Genomic DNA, 17,339 nt, shown 5'->3' on the forward strand with positions numbered 1-17,339 from the left:
GGTCATATCTGATGACCATGAAAAGATGACAAACTGTATTTTACACCAATTATTGACATGTATTGATAGGATTAATGGATCAACAGGTATGAAACAGTTTAGATCAGTGGATGCTTTTGGTCACCAGTGGCTGTTTGGGTCTGTATGGGTTAAATCCAGTAGAGTCCTGTTTTCTCCACTGAGACACTGAGCTGAAGTCTTATGATAAACCAGCCCAAAATAGAGTGAAATGAAGTGTCCACAGATGCCTGAAAGACTTGACAGATGTAATTACAGGGGCAGTTGTAGTATTTTAAAGCCCTACATGCTGACTCAGTACAAGTATAATAACATAATATGTGAGTACAGTAGGAGCTGTCAGGATCACGGTGCTCTAATCTGTCATTTTGTGCGTTGTGTGTCTTGGTTACCGTCACATCACCTAGGGTTTAATTAACGTGAGCAAACCACAGCGATGCCTCATGGGGGATCCACCAGTAAAACCAGGTGAGACGGAGTGAAAACAGGGAACAGAGCGGCTCAGACCAGTCAAAGAGGGGATGAGATCTGCACCGACATGAGGGGAAGTGGACATACTGGGACTGGAGAGGTGGATGTATGCTGAGTAAGTCCACTGCATACTATCATATTATATTACAACATAATACACTACTTATTATTATTATTATTATTACTTTGCCACTTGTTTCTACTAGTACTTTCCAATGTGCAATGGCAATTTTTCACTACTGTTTTTTATAGTTATTGTGTTGCTTTTTTCTTGTGTGTATATTTGGTGTTGTGCTGTTTTCCTGTCATTCATGTACACTGTCCCTAACAACCAACTAGGGATGTAACGTTATGAAAATTTCATATCACGGTTATTGTGACCAAAATTATCACGGTTATCATTATTATCACGGTATTATTGAAATTGTGCTCAAAATGTTCAAAAAGTATTTATATACACACTGAAATAATTTAACCAAGTTGTATTTTGGAAAAAAACAAAAACAAAAAAAACAAATAAAATAATTGGCACAATGTACTTTCTGTTGCAGAAAGATTCAAATATTAACCCCTAGTGGTCTGAGCCTATTTTTGTTTTTCAGTCCTTTTGATTTTGCCTTTATGTACAATATAAACAAATGTTTACTATACCCATGTTTGGGATCTGTTTTTCTATATCATCTGTCTATTATTTTTTCACTTTAACCTACTATAAAAACATAAAAAGACAAAAAACAAAACAAAAAAAATATATAAAATCTGATTTGAAAAATGTATATAATTTATTGCATAAATAACACACAGATACTTAACAAACCTTTTCAAAGACTTTAAAAATGAATATTGGTTCCAAATATTAGGTACAGAAAATTAAAATTGTAATAAATTAAAACTATACTCAAATATTTAACATAAAAGCAGGTCTTTACATAGGCGTTTTTTCCCCTGAAAGTGCGGTAATCAAACACTGTTATCATGATAATTACAATTTAAACGGTAATACTAACCGTCTGCAATTTTACCATAGTTTATCGTTATACTGGTAATCGTTACATCCCTACAACCAACTAACCATCCCACATATATATATATATATATATATATATATAAACTAAAAACATACAAACTGCAAAAAGACAAAAATGTAATTTATACAATATATGAGAAAAAAATGGTTAAAATGTTAGTTTGCAATTGTCCCTTATTCCATTGTTTTGATATAATAAGATTTGAATTTACGCTGAGCTTTTATGAACAGCTACATGATCAGTGAATTAAATATAGGAAAATACATGATTTTCACTCAAAAATACAAAATGTAGAGGATATTCAAAGTTCATATTGAAAAATTATTTAGAAATGTTCAGTGTAGTGAAAAAAAATCACACAAAAATAGTTCAACTTCTTTAAGGGTTAACGTTGGTATTAAGATTTCAAATTAATACGTTTTTAAAAGGTGAATAAACAAAAGGAGTCATGTCCACTGAACTTGTGGGTAATATCACAGTGTTTTAGAGATGGTTGTTAAAGGAAAGGCTCTGCCCTAAAAATCAGTAAAGTTCTATCTAATCTAATCTAATCTAATCTAATCTAATCTAATCTAATATAATATAATATAATATAATATAATATAATATAATTATCTTTTTTTTTAACCTAAGATGAAGAAACTGCGCTGATACTTCCCTACCACTCTGGGAAGAAACTAGACTTTGTGGAAATAAAATTATTTTTTTAAACCCCCATATTCTGATCTGCTCTAATTTGACCCATTTTACACCAAAACAGCCAATGGTGAACAAAAACATCCACTGTTCTAATCAAAAATATTGCATTAGCTATTTAGTAATTTCAATAATTTCAACTGTAACTGATTAAGAAGCAAAACTACAAACTAGGTCTCACCGTCAAAAACTTATGGACCTGACAGTATGATGTCAAACAGTTTTCGTCATTTAATTCACACTAAATATGAAGTCATTGCATTTGTCATCACAAAAGCATGCACTGATGTAACACGTTTAATACCTGTTGATCCACTAATCTTAGCAATACATGTAAATGATTGATGTGAATTGCAGTTTGTCATCTTTTCATGGTCATCAGATATGATCCATTTGGATGTTCAGAGGCTCTGTAGTTACCATGGAAACACTGTTGTCTTCTACAACATTGACTGGATCAATGACAGTGGATGGAGACATTTGTTTTATAATCAAATAGTGAAATATTTTACTGAGGAAGTTCAGTTTTTCTTTGTTTTTTTTTTCAAGATAAGTGAATTAAATATAGGAAAATACCAGATTTCACCGAAAAATACAAAATACAGGGAATAATATTATTATAAATGTTAACAAAATCACCAAGGAAAGAAGAACCGTAAAGAAAAAATGATCTGAAAATCACCAAAAAGAAAGAAAAAGGTTGTTTAAGGGTCTTTGGGGTTATTAGACACACTCCACTTTATTTGCATGTACTAAGGCTGTACATGACGTGTGCAAAACACAAAAAAACTTTGTTGAAGATCAGATAAAAAAACCTGAGTTACAAGCACTTCCTGTTTGCTGTGTTGCCACGGTAATGACCTCAATCTTGACGTGTGTTCAGGCTGGATCTAAAACCACCACTATCAGATTTGGAGCAGATTGGACAAAGTACCTGTTATACTTACAAAAACTTCCTGTGTCATGATGAAACGTCAGAATACACACAACATGGCAAAACTCATATCACCATGGCAACAATCTCACACAGCATTATAGTGTAGATTGCTGATAGTGACCGAACTTTAAAACATGTGAGTAAAACGTGACGGTGGTGTTGGTTCGATTACGATGTTAGTGTAGAGAGCTGAAGCCCCGCCCCTTCCTCCATGGCCCATGTGACCTAATTCTGGAAAAAAAATAAATAAATCAGTGAAGAGAGACAAGATATATAGCTGATCCTATTTTAATTGTGTCTTTAGTTACACATGATATTTATTAATTTAGAAGATAATTTTACAAGTCAAGAAAGTCACAGTTTGTGGTGAAGAAACATTTAGATTGGCTCAAATTTACTTAGGGGGTCAAATGAGTGGCCATTTTTGTCAAAAAAAAAAAAACAGTTGTAAGAAATGCATACAACTGCGTTGAAATAATGCTAATCCATTTGTGCACAGACTACTGATATTATTTGACAGTGGAAGCTCTATTTTCAGAAATATTGGATTTTGAATAGCACGTGTATGTGAAAACTTTTGCTGGTGGACGGACGTGACATTACCCATGATGCTCTGGTCAGTACCAGTACTTTATTTGTAATAAACTTATATACTTACTATTGCTAATTCTCCTCTTATTCATAAATGTTAGTATTGTGGATCTAAAACAATAACAGCTGACACAAAAACACAAAATGTGGCAGTGGACGGATGTGACATGGTTGTTACAGATCCCATCATACTGATGCTCTGCAGCCATGTCACCGTTTACACTAATGATCCCTGTGCAAAAACTAGGATCAGAATTATTTATTGTATAGTTTATCATCATACTAAAGAGGAAATAACAATATAGAGTTGTTATTTCTTTATAGAAATGCTTATTATTAGAAAACTGTTGATTTAAAAAGTGACGTGTGACATTCTTAATGTATGTATTGGTGTAACATAAGCAGGATGGATCAGCACCATACTCCATATAGAACCTGTAAAAATAAAACATGTGATATGTAGGATAGAATCTGGTAAGAAAATTTGGGGAATCTAAAAGAAAAGAATATTTGTTTTTCAGGTAAATTCAGTTCAAATATAACTTGGCCATTTGTGACATGAAAATCTAGCATTAATTGTGATGAAATTGGACATTTTTGAGCTGAAAAGATAGTTCATATGAGCATCAACATGTTGAACAGAACTGAAATCCTGTAAATTTGCATAACTTGCATTTACCAACACAAAGTTCCTTTGGGGATTCACTTCTATTGATTTCTTATGCACAAAGACAGAAATAAGACCTCTAAGCAAATTTTAGCCGAGTTTAGTGTGAATCAGCTCAATGGCCACTGTCAAGGGACTATTTGAGTCTCTGGACGATGTGAGTCATGCATGCGTAGTAGCATTTATCTCTGTCGGCCATCTTTTATGACTCACTACTGCAACCTCACCAGGACAAATCACTGTTGTATGAGTCAAATTATGCAAAAGTACAGAGACTTTACCTTCAAGGAGTGTCTGTCTAGGGATCAGAAGTGATTTCGAGAGTCAGTTTCTATGTCTACTTTCAGTTTCTTTCACAGCTGACAAACGTTTTGATCTAAATCTGGGGAAACTGAGCAGTGGGGGGGAATTGCGGCTCTATGCCAATGATGCGATCTTTGCGAGGTTGCTGTAGCGAGTTGTAAAAGATGGCTGACAGAGATAAATGCTTCTACGTATGTGCAATTCACATCGTCCGGAGACTCAGATCATCCCTTGACAGCCCCATTAGCATTAGCATATGTTAGCTCAATATTGGAGATTGAGGTAAAAAAAGTAGTGAAGAGGTTTAGTGGTTCCAGTCTGGTCATGTTGAGCTTCAGAAACATCTTCTTCCAGGATTTTCAGGTGTGTCATCTTGATATTTATATCGTTTCAAAATCTGATACTTCAACTGTTTTACAACAAATTCACTTTGAAAATTATCTGTTAAACTGACAAACATCATAGGTGTCAATAATGAAATTACACAAACAGGATCAAAAATTACTTGACTGAAATACATTATTATTATTATTATTATTATTATTATTATTATTAATAATAATAATAATAATAATTTATTTTTCTCTTTATTTATTTATTTATGTTTTTATTTATTTATTTTAAATACAACTCTCTATTCAGCGAGGTATAGTATACAGTCAATATATACAACAAGGGAAAATAACATCAAATTTTCCAGGAGGAAGGTTTATACAGTTATAATACAATGTCTAAATGAAAACAAATATTGCTGTTTTTTGTATAGCCTTTTTGTTTCCAGATTTATCTAAACTCTTTAAATAATGTTCAACATCTTTCAAAAAGTAAATAAAATTTGGTTTTGCGTTACAGAACTTACACTTGTGAATGAAGAATTTAGCAAATTAGAGAAATAAATTATATATAATTAAAAAAAGTGGTTTTCTTCCTTTTTGGGGTATCTGTAAAAACAAAATAAAACATTTTTCCAAGCCATGACAACGTCTCTGAAAACATGGTGGATAATAAATCTGTTGAAGCCCTTTCACAGTTTCTTGACTGAAATACATTATTTTCCTGAAATAAGATTCCACGCGACCTAACAAGAAGGGGTGGGACGTCCTGTTGAGTTGATGTCATGTGACCAGGTCAGTTTTTTGACGGGTCTTGATGTCACAGACTTGTTTTAAGTTTCATACATGGATGTGAAATGTGCCGTTCATTGAGATGGAGCATTAGGAAACCCCAGAACTAACATTTTTGCTATTTTTTGCCTGATCACCCATAAATTCCAGAAAGTTTTCACCATACCTGACAACTTTTGTGAATTTTTGAGTATGTTTATGCTTCTAAATTTACCGTTTTTTTTTTTTTTTTTTTTGGCAGAATCATAACGGTCAGGCCTCAATTACATTTCTTAAGCTTGAAACTTAGTGACGAAAATTAATACATTAAAAAACTGTTAAAAAGAAAAGTTCTCTGTGCACATTGAGGCTGATTCAGGTAAAAATGGTCCATATCTGATGATCTGATTTTTAATCATTTTCAATCCTTCAGATCCAGAATCTTCTTGCTATATGTTCAGTTTTAATAATAGTCAAAAAAATCAAACATGGTGTTGCACAATAGTAGATATTAAATACCTGGTATAAAACCTACAATTGAATCTCCATACACTCAGAAACTTTAATTAAGGATTCATTTATTAATTAATGTGAGAGTTAATACGATTACTATTATGAAAGTGTTGAAAGTGAATTATATGTTGTTGTATGTGTAATATTCATGGAAGTGCTATTGAAGAGCATTACGTTAAGCCTTGTTATAAACTCCCCAGGTCCAAAATTATGCCAAAAAATGCCTCATTCTTATAGCAATGAAAGCCCTGACAGTGTTTAAGCCTCAGATAAAGCTGAGAAAACCCTGAAAACCCTCAGATCTATTGGGTCTCCTGCCTCAGAGGAGACCCCATCTGCTAAGCAACAACACCCCCCCGAGACTCCACTGTGGTTGGTTTGTTGTCGTCCCATGTGAACGATGCAACACAGTGGAGAAAAACAACGTCAAAGCAAATATAAAGTGTGATAAATCACAGCAGGAAATCATCTGAATGTGTGTGAAAGTAAAAAATGAGAGAAAATTGGAGCGTTTTTTAAAGCCGGCAAAGTCTTCAATGATCCAGAGACTTTAATTTCACCACAAACTGGAGCAAAATGAGAGAGCAAACCTCCACCGAGGAGTTAATTCTGCAGAAACGTCGGTGTTAATGTCAGGGTGGATGCAAGAGATTCACAAACCCCTCAAAATTGATCAGCTACGGCCTTAAATCAGCCCAAAAAATAGATATATGACATGATTTAAAGGTACAGAAGGTTGGTCAGAGATAACAAAGTTAGAAAAACTGATGAGATACCAAAGAAAATGACCAAAAAATTAAAAAAAATAAGAAAGAAAATGGACAAAAAGAGATCAGCATAGTAATAGAATTCACAAAACAATGAAAAAATAAGATAAACACAAAAAAGAAGAAAAGAAGAATAGGTGAAAATGAACAGAAAATACTTAATTTTTTAAAATCACAAAAATATTTATAAAAGGATAAATAGTATTCATATACATAAATATTATCAGTAAATTGAACCAAAATATAGGTAAAAAGGCTGTAACGATACACAAAATTTTCGGTTCGGTCCGTTTTTGGTTTTCAAAGCCACGGTTCGTTTTTTTTTGGTTCGGTACGGGAAGAAAGAAAACCCCTCAAAATATCTATTAATGCATTTAGGAATTTTTTAAAAAACCCCCCCCCCCCAGTTTTTGGAGACAATAGAATATAGAAAAACAGGAATAATATAATTCTGCTGCTACAAATCAAATAGAAAATAAAATTAATTATTAATATTACTACATGTATTTTAAACATTAGTATTGCACTTTTCCCTGAAAGGTAGTTTTAAACAAACAAGAAAAATCTGATCACAGTTCTGTCAGTTCACATTCTGCAGAAAAATAACAAAAAAATTTCACATGAAGTGCAACATTAACAAGAGGGTAAACTGGTATTCTGTTGAAACAAACTGAAGAGAAACACTGACAACACAATGAACCAAATTATTTATTTTAGGACAGAGAACAAACTGTGTTTTGTGCCTGTGTGCACGGGGGATTTTTTTTTTTTTTTTTTTTTGTCGGAGCCGGGGGTAGGGGGTGCGGTCCATAAATAACGTAACGAATGCTGTCGTGAAACGAAAGTGAAACTTTACATACTTTCAACGTTCTATTTATTACTCTGTTATACAGCATGTGTGATAGACAGACAGACAGACAGACAGACAGACAGACAGACGGAGCTAGTGTAAGTGTTTTAGAACTACCGTAGTTCCTAGGGGCCAAACAACGTCCGTTTTAACACCGTCTCTTTCTTCGTTGTTGTCTTTCACCTGAACCTGAACTGATCCAGACTGGACTGGACTGATGGTGGAGGGTCTTCAGTCTCTTCCTTCCAGGTTCACATCATATTTGTTGTTGTTTTTTTTAACCTTATATCAGCTGCTATTTCATATTTTGGGTCAATGTGTGCGTCCTTCCATATGTCCGTGTGAAAGTTGCGCGGATTTAAATTTCCGCATCGAACGACGTCTTTCATTCCTTTTTCTTTTTCTCATCATACTGTGCTGTTTCGGTACAGCTGTGTACTGAACAGGTGTGTACCGAAACGGTTCGGTTCGGTACGTGTACCGTTACAGGCCTAATAGGTAATAAGCAACAAAAATATAAGAAATAATCAAAATAATGATAACAGTTCACACAAAAACATTGTGACAATATTGACAAAAACTAAAGTTATAAAGATTTATGAGATATATAAGAAAATGACCAAAAATTAAGAAAATGAGAAGTAAAATGGACAGAAAATAATCCAAATATTTTTCAAAATAACACAAAATGAATAAAATGATAAATATCATAGCGTTAAGCAACATATTGATGAAAATAATCAATAAAATGAACAATGATGATCAACATAATAATAATATTCACAAAAAATAACAACAATTCATCAGATATACAACATAAAAAGGAGAAAATCTGAAACTAAATGAGCCAAACAAAACAAAACAAAACAAAACAAAAAATCAATTTAGTAATAGAATTCACAAAACAATGAACTAAATGTAAAAAAAAAAAAAAAAGAATGACATAACAGCAAACTAAACAAAAGTAAAGGTAATTAGTAACCAAATGACAAGAAATTATCAAAATATTAGTCAAAATTCACAAAAAACTGAACAAAAACGTGGTGATAATATTAAGAAAAGCTTATCTTGGGGGTCCTCTAGTGGCCACAGGGTGTCATAGCAGGTCAGATAAGTTCGACTGCTAAAAAAAAAAAGCATACATATGTATTATTTAAGTTGCATTTAAGCTACTATGTTGTGGAATACATGTTTATATCATACATTTTATATATTTATATGAACTGATATAGTTGTGGGTTACTTAAAAACATAATTGAGATAATCATATGTAGTATAAATTACAAGGAAAATTTTGTAGAATTCTAAATTATAGTCAGTTTATATGGGTTTATACTGTGTTTACCACATATGTATTGGAGTATATAGAATCATATGTATATATATGATAATTATTATATTGATTGATATAAATGTACATACAGGTTGTTTTAATATATATTTATATAGTTTGTGTGTTGTATCGTAATAAAGTGGTGGATTGAATAAGTGTTTGTTTCTTCCCACTCTTTTTCAGTAAATAACACTTGATAGAATAGAATAGAATAGAATAGATAATAATAATAATAATAATAATAATAATAATAATAATAATAATAATAATAATAATAATAATAATAATAGTAGAATAATCTTTATTGTCATTGTAACAAGTACAATGAAATTTTTAAAAAAAAGTGCCATCCATTATGTGCGTCATATAAAACCTGCCATAAAAATACAAATATAAATAAAAGCAGTTTAAATAAATAGGAATAAATAATAATAAGTAAAGAAATAATACAAAAAATTTGCATTTAGCATTTCTTTTGCATAATAGGAAACATTTATTTGTTGTTAATATGGGCATTGATGCAATGTTTTCTGAAATATATGTATCCCACTCAAAATAATCCAATGCATGAAAGAATTAAATAAGGTTTTTAATGCAGGACCTTTTTGTATCTTTGAGTATTTTCACAGTATTTGTACTTTAACACAAGTGAAGGCTCTGCTTCCTGCTCAGTGTTGTCAGTCCAGCACACATTAAGTTGAGTGGATTTGTTGGGGGGGGGTGAATTGTGGATGTCTATGACTCAGGCTCTGTGGAATCTGTTCATAAAACTGAGAAAAAACAAAGCTGCATCCCTGGAGGGGGTGGGGGTGGAGTGTAGACCCTGGCATTTACCACATAACCTTTTGGAGTTTTCTCAGACTTAAATTAACTCTTTCATGCATGAATTATGAGAACCTTAATCAAAATTTTTTCCTGAGTGTTTTTATTCCTCTTTAGGCATGAAAAAAAAAAAAAAATGCGATTAAAAATTTTCTTCTGAAAAATAAATAATAATAATTTGAAAAATAACAATAATAATTAAAAAAAAATTTTTTTTAAAATATATTTTTAAAAAAAGTAATAATGAAAAAAAAAAAAATTTCTTGTGAACCTATTTTCATGAAGTTGCAAAGATGTCCACTCAGCTGGACACCACATGTTTAATTTGTGACACACAGAAAATGTGTTTACTGATAAATTGTGTGAAAACTATGGGGAGGGCTTGTGATTCTGGGGCTTTATGCTCAGGAGAGATCTACATAATGTTACCAATTCATGCCAGAAAAGATATGTAGTGTCTTAAAACTTTAATAAAGATATGTGTAAAAAAAACCAACAACAACAACAACAACAACGAAAAGAACAACAAAATCCATGAATATACAAGAGAACAGCTGTAGAATAGCTGTCCACTGTAGTGACCTGTGTGCATGAAAGGGTTAAAGTAACTCCACTGGTGTTGGGGTATATGTACAAACAACTCTGTCCACTGGTGTTTTCATGCATGAATCATTATAAAACTGAGTGGGATCATATTAGTCGACTGTTTACTTAAACACAACTTAAATGATGAGTTTAGGGATAGTGTCCAAAAGCCCCACACACAATGTATTAAAGAAAACGTCATCTAAAATGTAACTGTAGTAGACGATACACATAAATGGTAATATCAGTTTATAAAAATATTAATTAGTCAAACAATCCATGTTGTAATTTTGTTTTTTTACTTTGGATTATTGCAGATAGATAGATAGATAGATAGATAGATAGATAGATAGATAGATAGATAGATAGATAGATAGATAGATAGATAGATAGATAGATAGATAGATAGATAGATAGATAGATAGATACTTTATTGATCCTGAGGGAAATTCAAGTTTAAATATTATAGTTTTAACTGAAACTTAAATAACACCATTCATGAACAGCTTGTAGATTCCACCATCTTCTTTTTTAAAAATGTAATTTAATTTTGACATCCACAACAAGGTGAACTGAAAACACACAGAACAGAGGAAATCCCCAACATATGTCCACCGTCCCAAAAAAACAAATAAAACAAAGTTCAACAACGAGAGACAGAAAATCCAGCAGGTTTTTAGGACGTTAATACACGTCAAACCTCTGTTTACAGGGATTTATTTATTAACCTTTATTTAATCAGGAAAAAGACTCTTTTTCATGAGCGTCCTGGCCAAGACAACAGCAGCAGAAGTTAAACAAAATAGAAATGTCATCAATACATCCACTCTAAAAACATACACAAAAACACTATACTCATACCATACATATAAAACACCATCAATGAATGAAAAGATACGAAAAGTTTACAGCGATGTTCCTAAAAACCATCTCAAAGCAGAACATGCAGCTCTATTCATCTCCTGAAACCAAACATGATCTGTCACATTATTATATGGTGTTCTTGAATGTATTCATGGTTTCCACCCACATGTCCTGAACTTGACAAAAGTCATCAAAAACAGTGGTTATGCAATCCAGTCCTAACTCCTGTGTGCATCATGTGACTAAAACAGACAGAAGAGAAAACATGGAATGCCTAAAAGCACTGTTTTTATCAGTACAATGCCATAGATATTGACGTAAGAACTGAAGTGATTTTGGTTATTATCAAGAAAACATGGAAAAAGGATAGATATCAGCTCTGAAATTAAACTACTATGAGCTATTTTTGTTGTTATCATTATATTCATCCAAACAAATGTACCTTTAGTTGTACCAGGCATTAAAATGAACAAGAAACTGAAGAAAACAAGGGTGGTCTAATACTTTTTTCCACAACTGTATATAAACCTACTGTGTTTCAGTGATGCTGTGACGGGGGGGGTCCCACACCCTGCATCACACTGTGGACGCCCTGAGACTCTACACCCCCAGTACAAGAAGGAGCCATACCACAGGTCCCCACACAGTACAGTCCCCAACCCCCCCCCCCCCATATCACAGTATGTGCATCTATACTGTAAATATGTACATATTATGTAAATCTATATTTATATAAATAGCAGATTTCTGTTTTCTGTTTATATTTCACATTTCACACCTGTATAATTTCAGCCTATTTTCTGTCCTCCCTGTACTTTATCTTATCTTATTGTATGAATGTTTTATGATGCAATGGAAAGTTTTTCTTTAACTTAATTTAACTTAACTTACCTTAACTTAACTTATTTTATTTTATCTTGTCTTTAACTTAATTCAACTTTACTTAACTTAACCTATCTTATCTTTTCGTAACTTAACTTAACCTAACTAAACTTATCTTATCTTATCTTATCTTATCGTAACTTAACCTAACTAAACTTAACTTAAATTATCGGAACTTAACCTAACTTTCTTATCTTAACTTATTCTTAACTTAACTTATCTTGTCTCATCTTATCGTAACTTAACTTATCTTAACATAACTTAACTTATTGCAACTTAACTTATCTTGTCTTATCTTTTCAAGCATAACTTAACTTAACCTAACTTAACTTAACCTAACTTAACTTATCATAACTTAATTTATCGTCACTTAACTTAACTTCTCATAACTTAACTTATAATAAAACTTAACTTAACCTAACTTAACTTCTCATAACTTAACTTAACTTAACCTAACTTAACTTAACTTATCATAACTTAACTTATCATCACATAACTTAACTTATCATAACTTAACTTAACTTTTCTTATCCCTTCCTATCTCATCTCATCAGCAGTACCCACATCCTCTTAGCTGTAGTAACTCTACCATCTTCTGAAACCCACTCCCACCATGACCAGGGGGGCTGTCCCAGCTGTGCCCCCCAGCCCCAGTCCCACCCCTGGGGAGCACACGGACGTGGAGTGTCCCATCTGCTACCAGGAGTACAACCAGTTCACCAAAGCCCCCCGGATGCTGGAGTGTCTCCACGTCTTCTGCTCCGAGTGCCTCCAGCGGATCCAGCTGTGTCCCTGTGACCCCCGCGGACCCCCGGCCATCCCCTGTCCCCTCTGCCGCCACCTCACCCCCCTGGAGACCGGGGACGCCCTCTCCCTGCCCTGCAACTCCCGCATCCTGTCCAGGCTGCCCCGGTGGCCTTCCGCCTGCCCGTCACCATGGCGACACGCCTGGCCACGGTCACGCAGAGGGTGGTGCTGTCCCTGGAGGGAGACGGCACCGACGCCCGCTTCATCATCCTGCCCACCGTCAGCCTGCGAGTGCAGCAGATGCACCCGGACAGGCCGTACGGGGCCGCGCCGGGGCTGATGGGAGAGGAGGAGGTCATCCAGCAGAGCAAGAGGACGCTGCTGTGTGTGCAGGTGCTGGCCGTCGTCTTCTGGGTCATGTTTGTGGTTGTCTGTGTGATAGGGGTTGTGTTTGGACCGCACATCCTAAACAGGAAAGTCTAACAGGAAAAACATGTTTTATCTCTATTTCTAACATTTATCATTATAGTCATGATTAACCCTTTCATGCATACACTGTAAGTCCGGACTTTGTATTTACTAAAATGCTTTAATTACAATGTACTTAAATGATTTCAGTTTTATGACATTACTATAAAATGTTAAGTACAGGGTGGGGAAGCAAAATTTACAATGAACATTTAGTTGTTTTTTCTCAGCAGGCACTACGTCAGTTGTTTTGAAACCAAACATATATTGATGTCATAATCATACCTAACACTATTATCCATACCTTTTCAGAAACTTTTGCCCATATGAGTAATCAGGAAAGCAAACGTCAAAGAGTGTGTGATTTGCTGAATGCACTCGTCACACCAAAGGAGATTTCAAAAATAGTTGGAGTGTCCATAAAGACTGTTTATAATGGAAAGAAGAGAATGACTATGAGCAAAACTATTACCAGAAAGTCTGGAAGATACTATTAAAGAAGAATGGGAGAAGTTGTCACCCGAATATTTGAGGAACACTTGTGCAAGTTTCAGGAAGCGTGTGAAGGCAGTTATTGAGAAAGAAGGAGGACACATAGAATAAAAACATTTTCTATTATGTACATTTTCTTGTGGCAAATAAATTCTCATGACTTTCAATAAACTAATTGGTCATACACTGTCTTTCAATCCCTGCCTCAAAATATTGTAAATTTTGCTTCCCCACCCTGTATATTCTACTAATTTGTAGACGTAGTCAAAAGTACAAAAACAGTTTAAGTTGAATGGATTTAAATCACTAAGTTTTAGTCATGACCACTTTTTTTTAATGTAAATCTTTATGCCTTGCCAAATTAAAAGCACTTCCTGTACTGGTAAATTATATTAAACTAACTCCCTGCCTAATTTCCATCCATGCTACGATATATTAAGTTTAATAATTATGCAAAGCAATTTATATTGCAGAAGATTTTATTTTAAAGCAACTTGGGATTGAGTCCAATGACCTGATGATTTTAAGTTATAGATTATACAAAGCAACTGACATTGGAACAAATTTAAGTTAAATTAACTTGGCATTTATTGTGTTGGACTTAAATAGCAATTCCCTTCAAATCGAGCATTTAGGTTTAATACACTCAAGTTTTCATTACTCATTACTTAAATTTTTTAAGGCAACGGGTTTAGAGTTACATTACTTAAAAATTTCAGTGTAATCAGTTTCAACTATTTTTTGAGTTAAATTAAATTATTGGGGTTTACAGTGTAGTGATTACTCCAGTATACAGTTATTCTACAGCTGTTCTCTTGTATATTCATGGATTTTGTTGTTTTAGTTTCATATCAGCCAACACAGTACACAATAAATTGCAACTGATAACATTACTGTAACTTGGCTGTTCTTGATAAACCAAATCTAACATGTCTGAATGTAAATCAATTGCTTGTTATTGTTAATAGACTGTAATTAACCATTTTTCTTAATTTTTTCTTTTTTTTTCTTTCATTTTTCTTTTTTTTTTTGCATATTATCTCCGTAAAGTGAGTAATAACGAATATAAGAGTATGTTAAAATGTGACAAAATACCAGATTAGCAGCATTAAAAAAATCTATTTCATAGTTTTCACACAGTGTATCAATAAATACATGTTTCTTTGCTTCAAAAATTAAATGCATGATGTCCAGCTGAGTGGATATTTTTGCAACTCCATGAAAAATAGGTTCATAAAAATTTTTTCAATCACATTGTTTTTTTCATGCCTAAAGAGGAATAAAAACACTCTGAAAAAATATATTGATCAGGGCCAAAACACGGTAATCAAAATCTCTCTGATGGCACATTTCAGAGACAATGTGACCCACATTTTTGTTATTTTGTTGTCGTTATTAGACTGTAATTAACAACAAAAGTTTTTTTTTTTTTTTTTTGGCATATTATCTCCATGAAATGACTAAACATTGGAGTTCATTACAAACAAAAAGTTAAGGATTTTTCTTTTTTTTTTTTGGTCATTTTTTTTTTTTTGGTCATTTTTGTCATTTGTAAATAAAACTGTGTCCGGTCATTTAAAAAATGTTTTTCAATTCAATTCACACACACAAAAAAAAAAAAAAAAAAAAAAAAAAAGTTGTGAAAAAATCCCAACTGAGAAAAATAGCCCCAAAATTTTAAATATCCATACCTGTTTGTTTGTAGTGTATATTAAAATGTGAGAAAACATCAAATTAGCAGCATTAAATGTTTTTATTTCATAGTTTTCACACAGTAGATAAATAAATACATGTTTTGTTGCTTTAAAAATTAAACACACATATTTGCAACTCTGTGAAAAATAGTTTCATAAAAAAAAATAATAATCTCATTGTTTTTTTAAATGCCTAAAGAGGAATAAAGAAAAAAAATCTTGATGAATGTTCTCATAATTCATGCATGAAAGGGTTAAGCAGCAACTGAATGTAGAGTTTAGAGGCAACAAAATCAACAGAAAATAATTCAAATGTATTTAAAAATCACAAAAAAATAAAAAAATAAAATGATAAATGTCACTGAGGTAAGCAACACTTTGAGGAAAATTCTTAATAAAATGAACAAAAATGCAGAACAAAAACATAGTAGAAATATTCACAAAACAATGAACTAAATGTTAAAAATGAATGAAATGAACAAAAAAACAAAGAAAATAATGAACAAAAAAATAAAGGTATGGCTGAACGTAGTGCTTTACACTAGATTAAATGTTGTGCAGTTCTATTTCATAGTATAAAATGAGCTAAAATTAGTAACTGAGTACAAATATTTTAGTAGAGTTTCCAGGTTTCTGTGTTTTTTGCTGAATATTTATTTTTCTGAAAACTTTTACTTTCACTCCCTACATTTTACCATAAATATGAATACTTTCCACCTCTTTCATTTTCAGAACAGAATTTAGATTTAATGCATTTTAGGAGAATTATTTTAATTTTGATCATTATCATTAGGGCACATCTTCCCAAAATTAAGACTAGTAAAATACATAGTAAATAAATACATATTTGGAGTAAAACTGGTTAAATAATCTGCACGGCTGAGGCCACATTTTACTTTTATACTTAATATACTGAGTCCTTTTTCCTTTTTACTGCAGTAAATTCATTTTATCTGCTCTTTTACTGGAATAAATTCATTGTGTACATTTACCACATCTTCTACATTCATGAATATTTAGTATATTTACTGTTTATTGTCTACAAATCCTCACTAAACTGCATCTTTTCTGCTCCTGTGGCCATTATAAACTGGTGAAGAGCTCCCTCTAGTGGTTAATTTGGATATTGACCTTTTAACCTTCATGTTTTTATGGAGCTGTGAACTTTGGCTCAGGGTTAGAGTAAGAATTATGAAACTAAAATACATATATTAGACTTTAATTAGAGGGGAGCGGCTTCTATTTTATGTTTAACATGTGGCTAAGACACTTATTAATCTATATCAGCTCAAATATGTCTTAAATTTAACCCTTAAATATGTGGATTTTAAGAGATAACAGCTCAACTCTAGTATTTGCATATTTTTTCTGATCACACAGTGAAGCTATTTATGCAAATTCTCAACTCTATCAAACAAAAACTCATACTAAACCAGCAATACATTAAATATTTCATGCAAATTGCTGCAAAATAGTCAAACTCTGAGTGTTTGTCCCAATAAAATATA

At 32.7% G+C, this 17,339-nt stretch overlaps 1 protein-coding gene across 1 annotated transcript; it reads left to right on the top strand.

The window, feature by feature from the left end:
- The first annotated feature begins 418 nt into the window (after positions 1-418).
- Positions 419-13,717, top strand: LOC115438410 (E3 ubiquitin-protein ligase RNF152). Its single transcript, XM_075353533.1, is given in 4 exon segments — positions 419-604; positions 12,091-12,183; positions 12,988-13,341; positions 13,344-13,717. Coding segments are annotated over 2 exon segments (615 nt in total). The 5' UTR covers positions 419-604; positions 12,091-12,183; positions 12,988-13,043; the 3' UTR covers positions 13,661-13,717.
- The last annotated feature ends 3,622 nt before the right edge of the window (positions 13,718-17,339 follow it).

Source organism: Sphaeramia orbicularis, chromosome 18, assembly GCF_902148855.1.
Source record: "Sphaeramia orbicularis chromosome 18, fSphaOr1.1, whole genome shotgun sequence".
NCBI classification, from domain to species: Eukaryota; Metazoa; Chordata; class Actinopteri; order Kurtiformes; family Apogonidae; genus Sphaeramia; species Sphaeramia orbicularis.